The 24,688-nt window shown below is 42.3% G+C and overlaps 2 protein-coding genes across 4 annotated transcripts; both read left to right on the top strand.

Annotated features, from left to right (window-relative positions):
* The first annotated feature begins 58 nt into the window (after window positions 1-58).
* On the top strand, window positions 59-15,898 carry Ak6 (adenylate kinase 6). Of its 3 annotated transcripts, none has more exons than XM_027401609.2 (5): window positions 59-191; window positions 2,322-2,414; window positions 12,172-12,230; window positions 12,337-12,482; window positions 15,384-15,898. In XM_027401609.2, the coding sequence occupies exons 1-5, from the start codon at window positions 164-166 to the stop codon at window positions 15,574-15,576; spliced, it is 519 nt and encodes a 172-aa protein (XP_027257410.1). In that variant the 5' UTR covers window positions 59-163; the 3' UTR covers window positions 15,577-15,898. The 3 variants fall into 3 exon arrangements, with proteins under 3 accessions (XP_027257410.1, XP_035296423.1, XP_027257409.1); XM_035440532.1 differs by lacking the exon at window positions 59-191 and adding an exon at window positions 204-467; XM_027401608.2 differs by lacking the exon at window positions 59-191 and adding an exon at window positions 204-449.
* Taf9 (TATA-box binding protein associated factor 9) lies at window positions 171-3,984 on the top strand. Its single transcript, XM_027401607.2, has 3 exons — window positions 171-191; window positions 2,322-2,414; window positions 3,088-3,984. Exon 3 carries the CDS (start codon window positions 3,105-3,107, stop codon window positions 3,900-3,902), a length of 798 nt encoding a protein of 265 aa, XP_027257408.1. The 5' UTR covers window positions 171-191; window positions 2,322-2,414; window positions 3,088-3,104; the 3' UTR covers window positions 3,903-3,984.
* Window positions 15,899-24,688: the final 8,790 nt, after the last annotated feature.

Below are 24,688 nucleotides of genomic sequence, written 5' to 3' on the forward strand. Positions count from 1 at the left end.
ATAGGTGCGTGGCAAGGGGCCCTGGAGTGCGTCGGGAAGCCCCACGCGTGGCCTCGAGGAACGCGAGTCGCGGGCGCCCAGGGCTGCCCGCCCTTTCCGGTTCCTCCCTGGACGGCGCGTTGGGCGCGTGAGCCGGGGCGCTGACGGCCTGGGAGGGAGGACTATGAAGCTTCCGAACATCCTGCTCACCGGTTAGGGCGCGCGGCGGGCCGGGCCGGGGATGCCAGGGGCTGGGAGGTCCCGGGAGAGGAGGGGGTCGCTGAGGGCTCGTCCTCGGTGCGCGGCGCGGCGTGGCGTGGCTGTCGCGTCAGGACCCGGCGCTCGCGACCGTTGGGGGCGGGGGGCGGTATTCGGTTGGCCAGACGCGCCGCGGCGAGCAAGGAGAGCGGCTCCGGGTCCTGCTCCGCTGTCCCGCCGCCCCGCCGGAGACTTTAGCCTTTGCGAATCTGGTATTTTCGCCCGCAGAAGTGGGTGGCTGCTGGTCCTTTGTCGGGATTGGGCTTGGGGTGTCTCCCCCGAAGTGCTATAAAGGTAGTTTCTAGCCGTTAGGAGATGGGGTGATGGTAGGTGCCTCGGTCTTTGGGCCTTCCTTCCTGGTGGTGATTTTTTTTTCACCCCTTTGCTTCATTTACCAAAAGTTTTCGGTCAATGATTTTTGGATGTCCGTGGAGAGACGTGACCGATTGACTTATTTGTTCGGTTGGTGTCACTGCTTTGTCGTTGTTTCGGTGTGAAGGCTTCTAAGCGTTTGTGACCGTTGGTGCCAAAGAAATGTTCTGGTCTGGAGCTGGTCGTGGGTGGGGCTCTTCTGGATCTTCGAAGCTTTAACTGGAAATGTTAAGTTGTAGCATCTAACAGCATCGTAGGCCAGTCGTAAACAAATTGAATGGGTATAGATGCTATTCATTTGTACAAAAAATTTTAAATAAATAAGATGCTGTTTGTGGAAGCAGAATTTGTCAGTTAATGAGTCATAAGCAGACTTTAGCCTTAAAGATTCCTTAAGAAAAACATTTTACAATATGAAACTTGCCAGCATAAAATTAGGCAACTCAAACAACAGCACGGACAGACTGTCTTGAAGTTTAAGACATTGAGGCCACTAGGCTACAAAAGTGAGACCCTGGTGATGTACCTCAGTTGGTAGGCATGAAGCCCTTGGCTGGATCCTCAGAACTGCATAAACTGGATGGGGTAGCATACCTTTATTATCCCAATGCTATGGAAGATCCGAAAGGCCAACCTGGAATGCACAGCGCCCTATCTAAAAACAAAAGCTACACCATAAATCTGTAGATTAGAATAAGCATGTTGAATACAGAGTTCACACAAGTTGAGTCCAGGACTCAGATTGGTGTATTACAGTGAAAATAATATTTTCCTGAATATGGAGATGTGATTTATCAGGGTTACTTTGAACAGCTAAAACAGTTTTGATTGTCTTATAATTAGCTATAAAAGGAGAAAAGCAAAGGACAATGTATAGGTTGTCAGTGCTGTATGTGTGGATATGGACAATGTGTGTATATACATAGTTAAGTATATACCAAGTAGTACATTATATCCCTTAGATATACACAAACACAGAGAAAGTTAAGTGAGAAACTGGTTCATAATAGTTTCCTCTGGGGAAGTTGTTAGAGTTGGGGGTAAGTAGTAGTAATGAGTTGCCTCATATTAAATTTTTCCTATTAAAGCAATAAATGATGGTAGTTTATTTGAGTTGCCTAATTTTATGCTGGCAAGTTGCATGTTGTTAACAGGCAGAATTGCCATCAGAATTGCTGGAGTTCTGCTCCTGGAAGTTAGGATACAGAGACTGACACCTAGTCATTTCTGGAAAATTTTGTGTTTTTTTTGTTTTGTTTTGTTTTTGTTTTTGTTTTTCGAGACAGGGTTTCCTCTGTGTAGCTTTGAAGCCTATCCTGGCACTCGCTCTGGAGACCAGGCTGGCCTCGAACTCACAGAGATCTGCCTGCCTCTACCTCCTGAGTGCTGGGATTAAAGGCGTGTGCCACCAACGCCCAGTGGTTTGGTTTTGAGACAAGGTCTTTCTCTGTATCCTTGGCTGTCCTGAAACTCACTGTATAGCCAGGCTGGTCTCAGAGATTCATCTGCCTATGCCCCCTGAGTGCTGGGATTAAAGGCATAGCAACACTGTGCCAGGCTTTCTGGGGAATTTTTATGAGATCATGGTATATATACATATATGATTGCTAATTAAGAGAATTTTTGTGCCATTTTAGAATCTTCAGGGCATACGATGGCTGATATCTAATAAGTAGTATTTGAACAGTATTTTTCTGTGGCTTCTTTTACAGGTACACCAGGGGTTGGAAAAACCACACTAGGCAAAGAACTTGCATCAAGATCAGGACTGAAGTACGTTAATGTGGGTGATTTAGCTCAAGAAGGTAAGGGACTCTTTGATGTTGGATTCTTTTTTTAAGTCAGGTAGTTGAGTGTTAGCACTAAGTTAGCTAAGTGTTGCTAGAGGATCCAGAAAGTAGAAAGACACTGGTAGTAAGCAATTTACATCCTGTAGGGACATAAGAAATGAAAGCACTACATGCCTAGTACAGTTACATAGTTATTTTGGACATTTCCCCTTCCCTAACCCAAAATAACCAGCAATGTTTGTAAATAATAGTAATTGGGACAACTTCTGTGAAGAGAAGATCTGAATATGAAGAAGAAGGAAACTGTGGGTGATTTTTAAACATAGGTGTCAGACAGTATATTGATCTCAGGAAGACAGATTATTGTGAACTCAAGCAGTAGGATATCACTATATTATGTTATTTTTATCAATCACTTTAACTTTTGATAGTTGCATGCCCAGGCTCGATGCCTAATTTTCCCCTAATCTTTTATTACTTACCTTTTTGTGTCATCTTTTTATATTCCACATTTAGAGAAGGTACTCAGTATTTTTAAGCAAAGGGAAGTTTAAGTGTACTTAAAGTAAAAAGATTGGTGTTTTACATTTTAAATATATTTTTGAAAATTTTGAATTCCTAACAGTTGCTACTAAAGTAACTATTTCGGTTTGATCTAATTTCCATATTTTTTTTAAATGACCTAAAGTCTGATCACCGGATATCATGGAGTCTGGCAAGATGGCTTCTCCCAAGAGCATGCCGAAAGATGCACAGATGATGGCACAAATCCTGAAGGATATGGGGATTACAGAATATGAGCCGAGAGTTATAAATCAGATGTTGGAGTTTGCCTTCCGATATGTGACCACAATTCTAGATGATGCTAAAATTTATTCAAGCCATGCTAAGAAAGCTACTGTTGATGCAGATGATGTGCGATTGGCAATTCAGTGCCGTGCGGACCAGTCTTTCACTTCTCCTCCCCCAAGAGATTTTTTATTAGATATTGCAAGACAAAGAAATCAAACCCCTTTGCCATTGATCAAGCCATACTCAGGTCCTAGATTGCCACCTGATAGGTACTGTTTAACTGCTCCAAACTATAGGCTTAAGTCTTTGCAAAAAAAGGCATCTACTCCTGCAGGAAGAATAACAGTTCCCCGGTTAAGTGTTGGTTCAGTTTCTAGCAGACCAAGTACTCCCACACTAGGCACACCAACTCCACAAACCATGTCTGTCTCAACTAAAGTAGGCACTCCAATGTCCCTCACAGGACAAAGGTTTACAGTACAGATGCCTGCTTCTCAGTCCCCTGCTGTGAAAGCTTCAATTCCCGCAACATCAGCAGTTCAGAATGTTCTGATTAATCCATCACTAATTGGGTCCAAAAACATTCTTATTACTACTAATATGGTATCCCAAAATACAGCCAATGAGTCAGCAAATGCCCTGAAAAGAAAACGTGAAGATGATGATGATGATGACGATGATGATGATGATGATGACTATGATAATTTGTAATCCAGCCTGGATGCTTGTAACATGTATACTTGGTCTTGAATCCATTGTACTGAGATTAAACAAGCATGTTAGATGTTTTAAAGCTGTATTTTAGAAAATGGTATTTAAGAAGTATACATAATATGCTTTTCCATTGAAATGTTCAGTTTTAGTAGAAGTAGTAATGGTTTTTCATCTACCTTTATGCATAAAAATAAAATTGTCATTTGTCGGTTTGGTTCTTGGTACTTTGGCAGTTGTGTTTTCAAAAGCAATTTCTCCCTCATGTTGGAAGTTGTTACAACGTTTGTTATTACATCTACTGTGCTACCTACCTCTAATGTCTTCTGATGTTTTAATTATTTGTTTTGAGGCAGGGTCTCCCTCTGTAGTGCCAGCTGGCCATGAGGGTATGAGAGCAGAACTGGCCCTGGCCCTTGCTGCTTACTGAGACAGTGGAGTAGCGCTCACCTGGTGGTGAGGATGAGGGGACCTATAAATTCCTGGAACTATGCTGACCAGCTGGCCTTGAATTTACAGGGTTCTTCCTGCCTCTACCTCCCAAGTGCTGGGATTAAAGGTGTGCACCATTGTACCCTGCCTGATACTTTAGAGTCTCTATTATTTGTAAATCACTCTTAAGTATTTTCTCCAATTTATGTAACCATGACACCTACTTGGAGAGACTTCTTGGTCAAGATTTCTTTCTTTTCTTTTTTGTTTGTTTGTTTATGGTTTTTCAAGACAGGGTTCTCTGGCTTTGGAGGCTGTCCTGGAACTAGCTCTTATAGACCAGGCTGGTCTCGAACTCACAGAGATCCGCCTGCCTCTGCCTCCCGAGTGCTGGGACTAAAGGCGTGTGCCACCACCGCCCAGCCAAGATTTCTTCATACAATTAACTTCCTCAGTGACCCAATTTCTCAGTATTTTTTTTTTCTCTTTTTTCTCATAGTATTCCTTTTGGCCCTATTTGGTTATACTTAAGACTCCTGATATTTCTGTTTCCACCTCACTTTTTTACCCCTGAGTTTTTGTGTATATGGGTGTTTTGCCTGTATGTAATTGCACCACGCATGTGCCTGGTGCCCATGGAGGCCTGAAGAGAGCTTCAAATATCCTGGGACTGGAGTCACAGATGGCTGTAAGACACGGATGGGTGCTGGGAATTGAACCCAGGTCTTCTGGAAGAGTAGCCAGTACTCTTAGCCACTGATCCATCTCTAGACCCCTGCCTCACTTTTTTTTTCTGTTTCTTTTTTTTTCTTTTTATAATTTTTTGTTTAGAAACTATCTTATTTTACATATCAATCCCCCTGTTCCTGTTCCCCATCCTCTCATGTCCCCCCACTGACTCCCCTAACCTACCCCACCCACTCAAGGATAGTGAGGCCTTCCATGGGAGAATCATCAAAGTCTGTCACACAGGCCCTCCGTGTGTCTGGGCTGATCCCTCCAGGGGGAATGGGCTCCCAAAGTCCATTTATACACTAAGAATAAATACTGGTTCCACTGTTAAAGGTCCCATAGACTGCCCAGGCCTCCTAACTAGCACCCAGAGGGTTTGTTTCTGTCCAATACTGGTTCCCCAGCTTTATGACTGGGGTCGGTGTGCTCTTACTAGGTCAGGTCAGCTGGTTCTGTAGGTTTCTCCAGCAAGGTCTTGACTGCTTTGCTCATCACCTCTCCCTCTCTACTGGATTCCCGGAGTATGGTTCAGTGTTCCTGCCTCATTTCCTAAAGTTTAAAAATTAGCCCTAACCTGACTGAGCTTCTCAGTAGCATGGGTGTGTAAGAATGCCTGTATTATCCTGTGTTCCCTGGGATTACTCTTCCCCTTGACGTTCTTTCTCATATACAATTGTCTTATTGTATATGCTAAGGATGCTATTAGCATCCTTAATTTTCCTACCTCCAGTTTGTTAGCTTTTAGTCTGATGAAGGTAACTCCAGGGTACACATAGGTCTGGGACTGGTAAAATAACACAGGGCATTGAATTCATTTCAGATAGAACATGTCCTTACATAATGCTACTCATGCACTGTACCACAGAGCTACTTGCTCTATAAATCTTGGCTTCTCTCTCTCTCTCTCTCTCTCTCTCTCTCTCTCTCTCTCTCTCTCTCTCTCTCACTCTCTCTCTCTCTAATAATTTATTTAACTTTATTTTTCTGGGCAGTGGTGGCTCACATCTTTAATCCCAGCACTTGGGAGGCAGAGGCAGGTAGATCTCTTAAGTTCAAGGCCAGTCTGGTCTACAAAGTAAGTTCCAGCACAGCCAAGCCTACACAGAAATCCTGTCTTGAAGAAAAAAAAAAAAAAAGACTTTATTTTATATGCATTGGTATGAAGGTGTCAGGTCCCCTGGAACCAGAGTTAGTTCTATTTATTTTTATTTATTTTTGGTTTTTCGAGACAGGGTTTCTCTTTGGCTTTGGAGGCTGTCCTGAAACTCACTCTGTAGACCAGGCTGGCCTCGAACTCACAGAGATCCACCTGCCTTTGCCTCCAGAGTTATTTTTGCTGGGATTAAAGGCGTGCGCCACCAACACCCGGCTGAGTTACAGTTTTAAACTGCCATTTGGATGCTGGGATTTGAACCCAGGTCCTGCTGGAAGAGCAGTCAGTGCTATTAACCTTTGATCCATCTCTCCAGCTCCTTGGTTTGTCTCTTAACTCAGGAGTTGGCAAGCTTCTGTTATGTAGTTCCCTAAGCTAAGGAATACTAGACACCTATTATACCTTTCTAATCTTCTTAAACACAGCATCTCCAAATTAGCATATTTAAAGAGCAAGCCCTGAAATTATCCTTCTTACCACCTCCTGGTTCTTACTTGCCACACATACACATGTACATTCTCTGCCCTGTTCTTTTAGTCTTATGACAGTTTCTCTGGGTGGGTTGGGGGGATTGAGGGGGATCTATATAGTACTCCTTTCCCATCTCCCTGGCCATTGGTACTGTGCCTAGAATTTTTTTTTTTAACGTTACTTTGTATATTTATATTGGTGTGAGTTTGCCACATGTGGAGGTCAAAGGACAACTTGCAGGAGTCAGTTTTACCATGTGGGCCCTGGGGATCAAACTCAGATGGTAAAGTCCTTTACTTGTTGAGCCATTTCTCTGGCCTGTTTTGTTCTGTTTGGAATAATCTCATGTAGAAATCTTCTAGGTCTCTAATATCTCTCACTTCTCTTGAATACCATTCATTGATTTTAGAAAAGGATGAGGAGTAGGCAGGCGATGGTGGCACACACCTTTAATCCCAACCCTCTATAGGCAGAGATAGGCAGATCTCTGTGAGTTTGAGGTCAACTTGGTTTACAGAGTTGTTCCAGGACAGCAGGGCTACACAGAAAAACCCTGTCTTGGGGGGAAAAAAGAAAAAGAAAAACCATGCACACACATATACCTTTCATTTTGGAGGCCAATGAGGTGGCTCAGCAGGTAAAATCACATGTGTAAAGACTCACATTTGCTTTGATTCCTTATATATTCTACACATACCATATACACGATAATAAAAAAAGATTAAAATCTTCATTTCTACATCAAAGGAGGCTGGAGGGATTGCTTAGCAGTCATCAGTACTGACTGATTTTCCAGGGACCCAGGTTTGATTCCCAGCACCCACACCTGGCTCAGAAGTATAACTCCACTTCCAGGGGATCCATCACTCTCTCTGAGCACCAGGGGTGCATGTGGTTCACAGACATACATGCAGGCAAAGTATACATACCACACTGAATAAATCTTTTTTAAAAAAATCACAGTAAGCAGTAAGGTTTCTAATTCTGAAAGATATTTTCCTACATATATCTATTTTAGCATATATGTGCAAATGATAGATAGATAGATAGATATAGATAGATAGATAGATAGATAGAGGTAGATATATACAGATATTTAGATATAAATGGGGGTTGTCAAGACAAGGTTTCTCTATGTAGCTTTCGCTGTTCTGGAATTCAATTTGTAGACCAGGCTGGCCTCACCTGCCTCTGCCTCCCTAGTGCTGGGATTAAAGGCATGCACCACCACCGCCCAGCCAAGCATATAATTTTTTTAAAAAAATATGTGTCTGGGTGTTTTCCCTGTATATAAAGTCTGCACCATTGTGCATTCCTGGTGCCATGGAGGCCAGGAAAGGCTATTGGATAGAGATAAAGTCAATAGGTAGATCAGATTTCTGCTTATCAAACTTGTCTTACTTGTTACAAGTCCCAAAGTTATACAACTCAAATCCTAGAAAAATATGCTGTGTCTGACCCTGCCAATTCTGAGTGCTGTTTGCTTTGTGCCATAGCAGAAAACTAATGAGGTAAAAATGAAAAACAACAAATATGAAACAGCATTGCTTCTATACCACATGGGATGGAAGAGTGACTGGTGATTAATTTATTAATTAGTGAATGTGATTAATTTGGATAATAGGCAAGAGGCTTGAGAGACCCTGAAGAACATTACCCTGAATTCTCTTGGGTAACTGTCCACTCTTACCAAGAGCTCAGTGTCTCCATGCAAAACAAATATGAACAAGATGAAAAAGTATGTCAGGGTATAAGCAGGAGAAATCGACTAGTGATGTCATTATTCTAGCTGAGAATGTTAGCTTCAAGTAAGGAAAATACAAATGAGAGGGAACTAGGCCAATACTATCTACCATCTTTGTGCGCTTACAGATGATGCAAAGCATAGTTAATTCCTGCCCAACTACTCACAATGCCTCTTAAATTCCATTTGTTCTAGTTTGAGTCTGAAATGTCCCCCAAAGGCTCACATATTAGTACATTTTTTTGAGACAGGGTCTCACTATGTAACCCTGGCTTGCCTAGAATTGCTAATAGACCAGGTTGACTTCAAACTCAGAGCCACTTGTCTCTGCCTCCTGGGTGCTGGAATTGAAGGTGTGTGTCACCATACCCCGTTGTTTTAGATCAAAATTAGTAATAAAAATGTATTTTTTATCATTTTATGTGTATGTACATGTGAATGCAGGTACCCACAGAGGCCAGAGGTATTAGATCCCCTGACGTTGGCATTATAGGCAGTTGGTAGCTGCCCCATTTGGGTGCTGGGAACAATTCTGGTCCTGTCCAAGAGGAGTACATGCCTTCTCTTCAGCCCCATGGGCTCATGTCCCCAGATGGTGACCCTGGGAGTTTGTGAAACTTGTAGGACTTACAGGCTGGCTGGCAGAGGTGCTGGGGGCTGTCCTTGATGTTTTTTGTCTCCCCTCAACTTCCTGGTTTGGTCACCATGTGAAATAGTAGCAGCTGCAGCTTCCTCCCACCTCAGACTGGAGCAGCTCTGTCATACCTTCTCTGCCATGAGGGCTGACATCTGAAAGCATGACTCGAACAGCAGTGAGAAAGTTAACCACTGCATATGGAGCAGGGATTAAGTAGCTCCTAAGTACTACATCCCTTTGCTGTTGCAGTCGGTGACCTTGGATGCTTGTGTCTGTGGTCAAGGATGCCCTGCCTTTCACAGCTGTTTTTGTTATTTTAAGCTTACAGCACCTGGTATTGGTTATGAGTTCATATTTGGCAAGGAAACAGCAGTGCCCTTTATCGAGTCTTTGCCACATGAAGGCAGTTTAGTTTCTTAGGCTGACAGTATCCATGCTGACTGAGCATTCGTTTCACAAAGACAAGTCACACCGGTGAAGAGAGCTCATTTCACTTACTTTCAACCTATAACAAAATATAAGATGAAATACATAAGAAATCAACTATGAGCCGGATGGTGGGTGTGCACGCCTTTAATCCTAGCACTTGGGAGGCAGAGGCAGGCAATCTCTATGAGTTTGAGGACAACCTGGTCTACAGAGCGAGTTCCAGAATAGGCTCAAAAGCTACACAAAGAAACCATGTATCGAAAGAAATCAACTATGTAAAGTGCTTATAGTGGCCCAAAGTATGGCTAAGTCTAGATCATAGTGAGGGTGAGATTGTCTTTCTTATCTTCTAAAAGAAAAATTCTCAATCGGGACATGGTGTTGTACACCTTTAATCCCAGCACTTGGGAGGCAGAGGCAGGTGGATCTCTAAGTGCGAGCCAGCCTGTTCTACAGAGTTCCAGGACAGCCAGAGTTGTTACACAGAGAAACCTTGTTTGGAAAAACCAAAAAAGAAAAGAAAACTTCTCTTAACCATCTGTAAATTGTTGAAACTTCTAATGTTAAATTTAAATTCCCTACCTTTTTCTTTTAATTCAGTGGTATGAACCAAACACAGGGCCATGCATGTTAGGTGAGCATTCTACCATTAATTTGTCTTCTCTGTAATTTTGCCTATTGTTTTGGTTGTTTTTGCTTTGAGACTGGGTCTCTTCTGTCCCAGGCTGACCTATAACTTGCTGTGTAGCCGAGAATGACATTGAACTCCTGGTTATCCTGAGTGCTTGGGTTTCTAGGTATGTGATTCCATGCCTGGTTTATTTAGTGCTGGCAATCAGACCCCGAGCTTCCTGAACAATAGGCAAGTTATTCTATCTTTTTTTTTTTTCTTTTTTTCTTTACAGTTTTATGTATATAAGTTTTTTGCCTGCATGTGTGTGTATTTACCATGGTGCCCACAGAGACCAGAAGAGGGTGTTAGACCCCTTGGAACTGGAGATACAGAGAGTTGTGAGTCACCATGTGAGCTCTGGGAACTGAACCCAGGTCCTTTGAAAGAGCAACAAGTGCTTTTAACTGATGAGTGAGTCATCTCTGAGGCCTCTGCCTTTTGTTTGGTTTTGGTTTTGGTTTTGGTGTTTTAAGACAGGGTTTCTCTGTGGCTTTGGAGGCTGTCCTGGAACTAGCTCTTGTAGACCAGGCTGGCCTCAAACTCACAGACATCCACCTGCCTCTGCCTCCCGAATGCTAGGATTAAAGGTGTGCTCCACTAACGCCTGGCTAGCCTCTGCCTTTTAAAATAAAATTATTTAACTTTTTCTTTCACTTGAGTATTTGAGGTTGAACCCAGGGCCTTATGAATGTTAAGCAAGTGTTCTACTACTGAGCTACAGCCACAGGTCCAAGACCGTCTAGCTTTTGAGAGGAATGGCTTTTGGAGATTCTGAGGAATGAAGAAACTGACTCCTCTTCCTCAGTCCTTACAAAAGTGTGAGGTCAGGGAAGGGGATTCACTTCCAGAAGCAAGAACCTGAGCTTGCTTGGAATAATTTTATATTCTTTTTCTTTCTTTTTTTTTGTTTTGTTTTGTTTTGTTTGAGACAGCTGTCCTGGAACTTGCTTTGTAGACCAGGCCTTCTTAACCTTAATCTGGATCCCAATCTTGATTTTTTTTTTTTTTTTGTCGTTGTGATTGTTGTTTTTGTTTTGTTTTGAGACAGGGTCTCTATGTAGTCCTGTAGTCCTGGCTGTTCTAGAACTCACTCTGTAGACTAGGCTGGCCTTGAACTCACAGAGATCTGCCTGCTTCTGCCTCCAGCATGCTGGAATTAGAGCCCAATCTTACTGAGTATGAGAGTGTTTATATTTGCTGTTCATGCATTATCTTTTCCTACCAATCAATAACCAAAAAAAAAAAAAGTTATTTTCTTCCACTAATAGCCTCACAAACTCTGGTATTGGCTGTCCCCTTCCCCTCTTTAAAGTTATTTCAACTTTGATGTTTAAAATTTTCAGATAAAGGCTAGAAAGATGATCTAGACATTGAGAATGCCCACGGCTTTTGCAGAGAACCCAAGTTCAGTTCCCTGAACCACAGTGGATGGCTCACAATCATCTGTGACTCCAATTCTGTGGAGATCCAGTAGCTCTGGCCTTTGCAGGCACCCACACTCGAGTGCACTAACTAGACACAGACATACACATAATTAGTAATAAATCTTTTAGCCAGGTGTTCAGGCCTTTAATCCCAACTTTTGTAAGGCAGAAGTCCAATGGATTTCTTACATAGCGAGACTCTTTCTTGGACGGGAGGAGTTATAAAAAGCAGATCTTTTATTAAGAAAAATCCTAGAGCTGGAAATCCGAGGGTTCCTAGTTTGAGGCTAGTTTGGGCTGCAGGTGAGACTCTGACTCAAGAGCACAAAACAAACAAAGTAAGTTTAAGATGTGTTGCCACCCAGGTTTCCTTCTAGATAAGATTCCAATTTTTCAGCATGCGTTTTATATCTGCTGACCATGTCTTAGCTAGTGTACATGTCTCAGCTGTTGTATCAGTGCCCTTTCTTGCACCTAAAAGAATCACTGATGTGTTTCCTCAAATCTAGGATTAATTGAAAATCAGTGAAATCTACTCAGGACGTATTAACAGGTTAATGTAAATCTCTTCTAGGGCAGTTATATGATGGCTATGATGAAGAATACGGTTGTCCCATTTTAGATGAAGACAGAGTAAGTATGGCTGAACAGAGGAGTATGCATTTGTTGGACTTGGCAAAGTTAATTTCCGTTTTCTTTGGATCACTCATCTTTTTTATTTGTTGTGTGTTTATTACAGGTCGTTGATGAGTTAGAGAATGAGATGAGAGAAGGTGGTGTTATTGTTGATTACCATGGTTGTGATTTCTTTCCTGAACGCTGGTTTCATATAGTTTTTGTGTTGAGAACAGATAATAGTATACTGTACAAAAGACTGGAAACAAGGTAAGGAAAATAAAAAAGATTGGTTTTGTTTTCTTTTTTTTGAGACAGGATTTCTCTGTGTAATGGCCCTGGCTATCCACTTTGTAGGGCAGGCTGGCCTCCCTGCCTCTGCCTCCCAAATGCTGGGATTCTGATTTTGTTACTAAAGCAAATAAACTTTTATTCAGATTCATGAGGTTGACTGATACGGTGAGAAGACTTTCTATTTGAAAAGTAGCTGCTTTATTTGTTCTCTATAATGCAAATCTATATGTTGGTTATTCTGAACCAGAGACAGTTGTAAAACACAGGTAAGATATTCTGAGTGACAGAATGTCTCAACTGAATTTTTTTTCTTTTTTGTTTTTGTTTTTGTTTTTGTTTTCAAGGCAGGGTTTCTCTCTGTAGCCCTGGCAGTCCTGGAACTCACTCTGTGGACCAAGCTGGCCTCGAACTCAGAGATCTGCCTGGTCTGCCTCCCGAGCAACAGGATTAAAGGCGTGCACAACCACCACCCTGCTTCAACTGAAAACTTGATTTAGTAGAATATACCATATAGAAACCCTCACATAGGGGCTGGAGAGATGGCTCAGTGGTCAAGAGCACTGCCTGCTCTTCCAAAGGTCCTGAGTTCAATTCCCAGCAACCACATGGTGGCTCACAACCATCTGTAATGAGATCTTGTGCCCTCCTCTGGCCTGCAGGCATACATGCAGGCAGAATACTATTTACATAATAAGTAAATGTCCAAGAAAATAAATGAATGATTTTAAATAAATAAAGTATATTTTGGGCCCACCCATATAGATTTAGCCAGAAAATGGAACTTGGGGAGAGAACTTTTTTCTGTTATCTTTTAATCCAGACTGTAGGCTGGTAGAGAGTATAAAGGGAGTTAGAAAACAGTATCAGAAAGAAAAGCTCCAGAATTTTGTCAAACCTAGGGTCAGAATGGTCAGCTCTGATTGGCCACTGGTTGGGATGTGTGTGAAATCCTTGCAGCACAGAGGGCAAGCTGCAAATATATGACAAATTAGGCTGAGCTAGATCTAAACTTACATCTTTGTTCTTTAAATAGTGAAAAGCCATTATAAACTTCTGAGCAAAGAAAAATAGATGTAAGATGTGGAAGTGAGCCAGGTGTCATGGTGCTTGCCTTTCATCCCAGCACTCGGGAGGCAGAAGCAGGTGGATCTCTGAGAGTCCAGCATGGTCTACAGAGTAACAGGACAGCCAGTGCTATATAGAGATCCTGTCTCAAAAAAGCTAACAAAAAAAAACATGAAAGTGAAGAGGATGTAACAGTGACAATAATGGAATTCAGCTTGGGCAAATGCTTGATAAATGAGAAAATTTCATAATGGAACCCATTACATTATATGTAATTAAGACTTTAAAAGATGTTCAAGGAAAGGAGCCAGCCATGTAGCTTAGTGGTAGAGCATGTGTAAAAGCAAGTGCAAGATCCCAGGTTCAAGAGAAAACAATTGTGCAAAGAGAACTAATAGAGGCCATTTGGTACATGTGCCATTTGTCAGTCAAGACAATTTAAATTTTACCTTACAAACCAGTTTTATGTAAATCACCAAAGACTAAGATGTGAAATACTATGTTAAAAACTGGTTAGTATGTTTGGCTTTATTTTTAATAGTTTATTTTGTGTGTGTGTATATGCACCAAGTTTATGAAGGAGCATAGAGGTCAGACCTCTGGACCTGTGTCCTCTGAAAGAGCAACAAGTGCTTTTGACCACTGAGCATCTCTCCAGCCTGTATTTTCTTAGTTTTGAGATGGACCCTGTGAACTCTGCTTTCCAGCCTATGCTGCTGAAGGTTCTCTTGTACTGGTAGAATCCTGACTCTTTTCGTTTGTTCCAGCTGAGTAATCAGAGTTGGTTTACAAATGAATGGCTTCAGAAAGTCACATGTGTATCACATCATCTCCAGCATCATATCCCTTCCGTGTACAAAGCCTTCTGATGCAAATTATGGCCAAATTAAAGCAAGCTTTATTCATGTACACATCAAGGCAGGGTTCCTGAGACCAGCCTCATGTCAATTTCCCATACCCCTTTTGTAAGGCAAAGGTGGGTAATATTTCCCCCCAAGCAAGTGTGGTTACAGAAGCCAGACCAAGCAATTAGGATTTTACAAAGCAGCTAAGGAAATCTTGGAGCATTTGTTACAGAAGTTTTGATTAGGGGGTGGGGTACACCTCAGCTCTGAGAAACAGAAACTCAACTTTTACAGTAAACAAAAACTTAATTTAGCTATAGGTGCCAAATGGAGTTGGGCTAGTTCTTCTCAACTGCCATCATCAAGTTGACATATTGATATCAAAGGCTCCAAATGACCTTGTTGGCTTTTTGGCAATAGAGGGCATGGATACCATGTAATGGTTCCCTGGTCCCTTAGCTTTTTTAACTGGATATTTAGTTGGTTAGTTTACATGCTGCCTAAATATCATATAAGTTACTTTTATTATCTTTTGGATTAGTAAAATACAGGTAACATTTTTATGATGAATTATCTAATTGATGAATGGTATTCCTTGTTTTCCTCTGTGTATACCATCTATCTGTCTTATCATAAATTCTTGCTATGGATACTTTTATTTATCTCCTAGCTGAGAGTCTAGCTTGAGGTAGGTACTTGTTTGTTGGTTAACTGATTGGTAATTATTTGAGCAACTAATAAACTAGCAAGGGATTCAGGTAAGCCTAAATGTTAGTCTCATAATTCTTAGTTTAGCCCTTGTGTCAAAGAAGTCTCTTATATAGATGCTAGTCTATTTTCTCTAGGCAAGAGAGTATGAAGATTATCTTGTGTGATTTCTGATATATTCACGTAGAGTCCCATTTCTAGCTTGTTCCCAAAGCTATATTTAATGCCATTCTGTTTGCTTCACCTCTTTGCCTTCTAGGGGTTATAATGAGAAGAAACTACAAGACAACATTCAGTGTGAGATTTTCCAAGTTCTTTATGAAGAAGCCAGAGCATCTTACAGAGAAGAAATTGTGCATCAGCTGCCCAGTAATGAACCAGAACAGCTAGAAGATAACATCAACCAAATCTCAAAATGGATTGAGCAATGGGTCAAAGATCATAACTCTTGATTTAGAGACTGGCTAGCTAGGCATGGTGGTGCACACCTTTAATCCAAGCTCTTGGGAGGCAGAGGCTGGTCTACATAGTGAGTTCTAGACCAGCCAGGGCTTTGTAGTAAGATACTGTCTCAATGGGGGGCAGGGTGGGGGAGTAACAGAAATGCCCAAGGATCAGCAGAAGAAAACTATGTTGCAGCTCTAGCTGCTGCCTGGATTTCTTTTTCTCCATGAGAAAGCTTAAACAATCTCAGATACTAATATAAATTATTAAGGATTGAACCTAAAAATTGTCATCAAATTCAGTAGATAATAAATCTGATCAATGGGTACATATCTTCTGAATTTACTAAAATGTAGGTTATCATTTTTGTTTTTCGAGACAGGGTTTCTCTATGGCTTTGGAGGCTCTGTCCTGGAACTAGCTCTTGTAGACCAGGCTGGCATGGGCCACCACTGCCTGGCATAGGTTATCTCTTAAAAATGGAAAACTAGAAGCAGAGGCAGGTGGATCTCTGTGAATTCGAGACCAGCCTGGTCTACAAGAGCTAGTTCCAGGACAGAGCCTCCAAAGCCACAGAGAAACCCTGTCTTGTAAGACCAAAGCTATAGGGGGCTGATGAGGTGGCTAAATAAATAAAAGCACTTGACATCAGGCTTAAGCAATTGGAAGGCTGGGGAAGTGGCTCAGTGGATGAAGTGTTTACTGCACAAGCGTAAGGACAAGAGTTCTGCACTGGGGGCAGAGACAGTCCCTGGGGCAAGCTGGCTAACTAGAACAGCTGGAATTGGCTAGCTCTGGGTTCAGCAAGAGACTGCTTCAAAAAAAATAGTGATCAAGGAAGACAGGTTTGGGCTTCCACATGTATGTGCCCAAGGGCACCCACACATACATACTCTGGCCAGGCTAGCCTACTTCATGAGTTAAAGGCTATGGTGTTTAAGGAATATTCAAGGTTGTCCTCTGCCCTCCTTGTACACACGCACGCATGCAGGTACACACACAAAATAATGCATCATGTACGTTGTTATGTATTTTTTATTTAATTTAGATGAGGATTGTATCAGGCAGTGGTGCACACCTTTAATCTCAGCCTGGTCTATAGAACTGGATACAGAACAGCCACACAAAGAAACCTTGTCTCAAAAAGCAAAACAAAAAGAAAATGCAGACCTCTCCGTTGTTTTTCAGATAAATTTTACCATCTTAAAACTCAGGTTTTAAAATTGGATGACCTAAATGTACAGTTGTTTTGGGGGTGTGGCTCCGTGATGGTGTGTTTAGATGTACAAAGCCTGTCTTTATCACTGTTCCATTGCTGTAAAGAGACACCATGACCAAGCCAACTTATAAAAGCATTTGATTGGGAGGCTTGCTTACAATTTCAGAGAATGAGTGCATGACCATCATGGCAGGGAGAATGGTAGCTGGCAGGCAGGCATGGCACTGGAGCAGTGGCTGAGAGCTTACATATGATCCACAAGCAGGGCCTGGTTTGGGCTTTTGAAACCTTAAAGCCCAACCCCAGTGGCATACCTCCAACAAGGCCATATTTCCTAACCCTTCCCCAAACCTAGTAGTTCCACCAACTAGGAACCAAGCACTCAAATACATGTATGAACTTATGGGGGCCATTCTCGTCCAATCCACCACAACCGCTACCTACAATCATCAGCACCTCACAAAAGATCAAGTGTGCGTGTTACATTTCTTAAAAGACTGTGTGTGTGTGTGTGTGTGATATACATGCATATGCATTTGCAGAATGTATGAATGAAGGTATATGTGTGTTTGTGTTGACACCAGGTGTCTATCCTCCCCCCCCCCCAAGTTTCAGAACTCCTAATCTCTTAGTTTGAGTTAAATCAATTCTATGGTGGACATATATTTACAGATATTTAACTGTCACAAACACCTGAATGACAACATATATTACTATGCCAGACAGTCTTATAAACATAGTTTGGGGGGGGGGGGCTCTGAATTCACACAGCCACCCCTAGAAGTAGTCCACTAGTTCCAATTCATTCAGGTAATGGAACCAAGTTCAGAAGCTAAGTCGGGTTTTCCGCAGTAGGTTTATTACTGCAAGAGAAGGATCTGATCTCTAGTTCTGACCCATAGTAATCTTTAAGCCTAGGGAAGTGTTTGACAACCGCAAAGCCTTCTGTTGTTAAAACGAGGTGTAGACGCAGAGTGTTAATACAAGATCACTTTAACAAAGTAAGAAGTTGTTCCAGCACGTTGGATGGAAGTGCCTGTGGCAGGAAATGAGCAGGGCTCTTGCCACCAGTGCTCGCCAGGCACTCCCTCCCGCTGCGCCTTTGCTCCGGCACTCCCAGTGGCCCAAGGTGCCTTCTGGGTTTCTAACTGCTGAAAGTCTGCGTCCCAAGGTCTGCCTCTCCCGGGGAAGCTCACCTCGGGCGCATTTTTCTCTTAGGGGTTCCAAAAGTCCACGGTTGGGACCATTTAAGTTTGCGTGTGTTAACGCTCCCCGCGTCCTAGTCGGCTCTAAATCTCAGGCTTTTATTTGCTCATCCGGCTTTAGAGCTGAAGCTGGAGGAGAGCAGCTAACATCCGGTTGCACGGAGGCACGGGCACTGGGCTCAGGAGGAGTGGCGCGCCGCTGGTCCACCTGGACCTGGGAACCCTTCCCGGTCCCTAGCAGAGGGGGGTCGTGCAGTCACGTGGCCTGAGGACGCGCGGCGGTGTTGGGTGAGCCTGAAGGAGCGGTAGGTTCGATCCTTGGGACGAATGCGCAGATTGTCCTTGTCAGGCCACGACACTGGGAACCCGCGGTGGGAAAGGTCCGGAGCCCGGCTGCGCAGTAGTGGAAACTGCAGGTGGTGGTCAGATTAGCAAACCGGCTCCTGTTCCCCTACAGCCAGCCATGAATGGCCTCGCCTGAAACTGGAGAGTACCGATTTCAAAACCCTGTGTCTTCTTGGTAAATATTTTGAGCCATAGAGCTGCAACACACCGAATGCTATGCAATATCCTGGTTTTGATCCTGAAACAAAAAAGAACAAAAGTCCTCGAGAAAAACAGGAAATCCACGGAAGTCTGTGGTTTAGGTAGTGCACCAGTGTTTTGGTCTCAATTTTTGATAAATGTACCCCAGTGCTAACTTTAGAGGAATTTGAGTGGAGGGTGTATAGGTCTAAGTCTTTAAAATGTATTATAAATCTAAAGTTATTCTAAAGTTAAAAATTAGCATGTAAAGCCGCACAGCAAAGTGAAGTTGGCCTTGGCTCGCTAAGGAGGGCTTAAGTTAGCTTTTTCCCAAGCAGGACAGGAAGTAGGTAGCTGTTTGATCAGCTTGTTTGCTAAAGCGGTTGTCCGGCTAGTGGGGGTAGACCTACGTTTTCCCCGTTGGAATTTGTCCTCTCTCAATTCTCTTCAACAAATATCGTGGGGGCATTTGTTAGGTGTGAGCAAATGAGACACACACTTTAAACCAGTAGGAGCCACGGAATTTCTTAGGGCAAGAAAGGCACATCATTGGATCTGGGCAGCGATGTGGCTTTAGCAGTTTAGCCCAGAAGTCATCAGATACTCAACCACGAAATTAAAGTGCAAAAGGTATGATTTGGGTAGACCTTTGTGAGTCTTGAAAACTTGACAGTTGAAGGCATTTGAGGATCAAAGAGAAAAAGAGGGAAAATATATTCCTAAGTTTTTAACTTCAGAGTTTAAAACATGGTCGACATATTTGAGAAAGCAGAGAACTACAGAAGAGACCTGAATTGGGCGTGGGGAAGGTAATGAACTTGCTTTGAGCTGTGTTGGAACTGCAGGCCGAGTACTGAGCAGGAAATATTTGTTTAAGAGTGGTAAAAGGGAAGGCAAACTATGCAGAAGGAACCAGAGGAAGAAAAAAGAGCCTTCGAAGGCAGATAGGTGGCCCTGTGACAAAAGAGAAGGAGCTGCTTTCTTGCCCTGGTGTCCCAGGGACCTGATTTGAAGCTAAAGTGTCATATCTCCTACAGACTTGGAGAGGCTCAGGGGTGAGGCTAAATCTTGGAGTTAGCAATTAGCAGGTCACTACTTTTCAGAGGTATTTAGTGAAAAATAGATTGCTAGCAGTCTATCCATGCTGTTTCCAGAGACCTTGACAGGGAGCCCAATAAGTTTTGTAGTTCTGGCTATACCCACTGCCTACCTGTGTTATTTGGGCAAGTCATGTATGCTTGGAATAGGGAAACATTTCTCAATGAAATCAAGAGAAACCTTTTACTTCTAGAAATACTAATAGGATGAAGAAATGTTCCATGGAACACACTTTGCAAAATGGTGATACAGAAATTTAATACTTATTAAAAAAAAAAATCAAAGCCAGCACTTGGAAAGCAGAGGCAGGTGGATGTGGAATGAAGTTTCTGTCCTACCTGGTTCTGCAGCCATTTAGTCCCAAATAAACACACAGAGGTTTATATTAATTATAAATTATTTGGCCTATGGATCAGGCTTCTTATAAAAATAAACCCATTTTTATTAATCTGTGTATCTCCACATGGTCTTGGTTTCCCGGTGTTGCCTGAGCCTCTTGTTTTCTCGCAGCTACATGGTGTCTCTCCTACTCCACCTACTACCTATTGGATTAAAGTCTCTTTATTCCAAGCACAGCCGGGTGAAACACAGGCCAGAGCTAGGTTAAGAACCCAGCCAGCGCAGCCAGAACAAAGAGAGCGCCCGGTCCCCACGTGCAGCCTTTTAAGAAGCCCCCCTTACGTCATGCCGGCTTTCCTTCACCCCGCCCTTATGGGCGAGTCCCCAGGTCCACCTGGTACCTGCCCCAGGACTATTGGGCGGGGCTAGGGTTACTCCCTACAATTCCCCTTTTAGTCTAAGAGAGGATTAAAACTTAATAGTGTAAAATATCCAAAACTAACAATCATAAGGGTGGAATACAAGAATATACAATAATCTGCTATGATACATCCTATGTCTATTCTAGCTAAGTCTTAAAGTCATGTGGAAAAAGTGTCTAACTTGAACACCTTCTTCCAATCCCAACTCTAAACAATAAGAAGGTCATTCTTAACTAGGCTTACACTACCCTAGTACACAATAATGGGGAACGGGGGCGTAGCATCTTCTAGGTTACTTCCTGCTGAAACGGGACGAAGATGGTCATGTGGGGGCCCTGTGGAAAAAAAAAATGCCAGTACAGGGAAAGTCTCTAGTGAGTTATATCTAGTCCATGTTAGATGATTTGTTTGATTGAAGATCTACGTTGAAATCCTCAACTTGATTGAAGTCGTCACTCGAGGTTCTGGTTGGAGTGTCAGTCGAAACGGAGTGAGTTGAATCCAGTGTAGTCAGGAAGGTGTAGTCCAATTCCTTTTCCGGAGCATGTAGGGATTGCTGTCAGGATGGGTCTTGATGGCTGTATGGGACTCAAACATAAGTGTCATCAGAGAAATGTTCGCTTGTTTATGTATGTGTACTGGAAAAGGTACCTTGATGAACCTTGACTAACAACGATTCTGAGAGGGTGTAAAAGAAAAGCCAAGAAAAACAAAGATAGTCCTCTTATTCTTTATTTATTCTGTATTATAGCAATTGGCTTCTTGATATAACACAGAAACTTTTAAATGTTGTTAAATAACATACTTGGATTTTAGAGCATACAGAAGGATTTACCCCATCAGGTAGATCTTTATGAATTCAAGGCCAGCCTGGTCTACAGATCAAGTTCCAGGACAGCCAAAGCTACATAGAGAAACCCTGTTTTCAAAAAAATTTAAAAAAATTATATGTAATCTCCTCACTCAATAAGTAGATAAACTGGTGCAAAAATCCTTCCTGTGGAGGGGGATTCAATCTTACTATATTGCCCAGTTCAGTCTCAAATAAATGCTCTTAAGCAGTCCTCCTTTCTCAGCCTTTTGAATACCTGGTCATATACCAACAAGTTGGTTTAATACTCAAATTCAAATTATTTATTTGACTGTTATAGCTGATCTCAGATATATCCATGGTGCTCCAAATGACCCTGTCCAGTCATTACACCTAGACTCATTTTGGAGTTAGTGACTCAATCAGGATCAGAGATCAGCAGTTATGAATTCAAGCCCCAGACTCCTGAGACAGCACTTTAGTCCACATCCTGCTGCCTCCCCGATTAATGTCAAACATAGTAAACTCACTAGAAAGCTTGTAATTCTGTAGAAGGATTTTTCTTTGGGATACCAGCTCACGAAAATGACACTGAGACTTATTATTATGAAAGCCTGGCCTATAGCTGAGGCTTATCCTACTAGCTCTTCTAACTTAATCCATTTATACTAATCCACATTTTGCCTTGTTGTTTTTTACCTATCTCCCATCTTGCACCTCCTGCTTCCTTTCCATGTCCTCTAGGGTCTCTCCCAAGCCTAGATTCATCTCCCCCTTTTCTCTCTCTGCCCGGATGTCCTGCCTAACTAACTGTTGGCCATTCAGCTCTTTATTAAACTAATCAGAAGGCACCTTGGCAAAGACACATCTGTCACAGTGCACAAAAAGATTATTCCACAACATAATTCCTAGAAGTAATGTGTCCCCAAAGTAGTTTGATTTTTTTTCCTAACACATTTGAATACTCTACAGCCAATACCCATCAAAGTTATATTTGGAAAAAAAACAAAACAAAACATTAGAGCCAGGAGGTGGTGGCACATACCTTTAGTTCCAGAACTTGGGAAGCCTGGTCCACAGAGTGAGTTCCAGAAAGACCAGAGCTAATCCTGCCTAGCATTTTGTTTTGTTTTGGGGGGGAATTAGAGAGGGATATAGGTAGCCTAGTGGCAAAGCCTTTGCCCTTCATGCACACGGCTTTGGGTTCAATTCCCCTCATCAAAACAAAACAAAATCCCCACCCAAACAATAGCATACCAGATAGGAAAACTCATTATATTCAGCACTGAGTGGCAAGACAACTCACCATGTATAATATACGTGGTACATTAATAGAAGTTCTTGAGCTGGGCATGGTGGTACTCAACTATAATCCCAAACTCACAAGGCAAAGCTAGGAGTTTTGCCAGAAGGTTAAGGCCACCTGAGTTACATAGTGAATGCCCAGGCCAGCCAGAGCTACATAGGAAGACTCTGTCTTAAAAGGGAAAGAATCTTGCCCGATATGGCAGTGAATGATTCCAATTCCCGCACTCAAGAGACAGAGGTAACAAGACTACAAATTCAAGGTCAGCCTGGGCTGTATAGAAATCTAGAACATGTTTCAGAAAACAAAAATCACAATAAATTCTTAAACTGGATGTGTTGATGCATATTGGGTGTGTTGATGTAGCACTCAGGAAGCAGAGTCAGGAGAATTGCAAGTTTGAAGGTAGTCTGTACCACACAGTAAATCTGAAGTCAGTCTAGACTGTATTAACAGGATCCTGTCTCAGAAAACAAAACAAAACAACAAAACAAAAAGCCTTGTTTAACTCTGAGGTTATCTACGATTTACTCTCTCGAGACTTCCTTTCCTCTTGTGTTGATCAGTTCTATCTTCTTTCTTGCTGTATACCTAGACCCGACCACACACCCCTTCTTTTTCCTCTGGGGATTGAACCTAAGACTTTTTATATTCTAGGCAAATGTCCTATCAGCCAACCTCATTCTTTGTGAGACCCAAGATTGCATTTATCAAGCAGCACTTTATAGTAGGGGTAAATGTAGTCTCCCAAGACATTATTCTTTGGTTCAATAAATAATTCCTTGTCTTCCTTGACAAATAAGTTAAAATAGATTTAAAACAAGACAAAAACATGCAAGGTTTCATGTATCTCAAGCTGGCCTCCAACTTGTGTGTGTCAGAGGGTGACCTTAAACTTTTGTAAATACTTTGTCTTTATTTTGTTTGCATATATGTCTGTGTGATGGTGTCAGCTTTTAGAGTTACAGACAGTTACTAGCTGTCATGTGGGTGCTGGGAATTGAACCCAGGCCCCTTGGAAGAACAATCAGTGCTCTTAACCACTGAGCTATCTCCCCAGCTCTGCCTTAAAAGTCTAATTCTCCTGCCTCTACCTCTTGAGTGTCATGTACCACCACACTAGTTTCAAGGAGTGCTTGCTAGGAGGCTAACCCAGGGCCTTCTACATGCTATGCAAGCAGTGTGCTGACAGAGCGGCAGTCCCCATCCCCCAGATGACCTATTTAAAGGAAATAACCATACCTTTATAAAAATGGAAAAAGAATGAAGCTAGTAACCTGCGTTCAGTGTTTCCCTAATTAACTGCTTTAGATTTTTATTTTCGGTTCTACAAGTTCTGGAAACTGTGTATACTGTGAATCTCATGATACTCAACAGTGGAAGACTTGTTACCAGGCATGAGGCTCCAAAGACCCATCTCCACCCTGTGTCAGCTATAAACCGTAGTAACATTGTCTTGCTCCAGGGTGTTTGTGAGAACCAAACAGTCTGAGGACAGCCCTTAGTCCACAGAAGGCCAGCATCCCTGCTGGCTGTGATGACATTTTAGTTTTCATTTGCTTGTTTGCTTGTTTGTTTTACTTTCTTTCTTTCTTTTTTTTTTTTTTTTTTTAAGGCATAGTTTCTCTGTGTAACAGCTCCAGCTGTCCTGGAACTCACTCTGTGTTGACCAAGCTGGGCTTGAACCCACAAAGATCTGCCTGCCTCTGCTTCCTGAGTGCTGGGATCAAAAGCGTGCACCACTGCCTGGCAACATCCTGTTTTTAAAAATTGTTTTCATAGCCAGGCGCTGGTGGCGCACGCCTTTAATCCCAGCACTCGGGAGGCAGAGGCAGGCACATGTCTGTGAGTTCGAGGCGAGCCTGGTCTCCAGAGCGAGTGCCAGGATAGGCTCCAAAGCTACATAGAGAAATCCTGTCTCGAAAAACAAAAACAAACAAAAAAAATTGTTTTCATACCTGGTGACTTATATTAGTAATCCCAGCATTTGGGAGGCTGAGGCAGGAGGATCTAGAGTTCAAGACCAGCCTGGGTTATATAGTGGATCCAGTTTTTTTTTTTTTTCTGGGAGAGCCCAACTAATCGATACATATCTCATATCTTAGTCCAATTTTTCTTGTATGTTTTGTGTTTTAAAATATTAGCATATTACTTAAATAAAATGTATGTGTAATAAAGCATGCCATTATAAGTAT

This window comes from Cricetulus griseus, chromosome 2 (assembly GCF_003668045.3).
Source record: "Cricetulus griseus strain 17A/GY chromosome 2, alternate assembly CriGri-PICRH-1.0, whole genome shotgun sequence".
Classification (NCBI taxonomy): domain Eukaryota; kingdom Metazoa; phylum Chordata; class Mammalia; order Rodentia; family Cricetidae; genus Cricetulus; species Cricetulus griseus.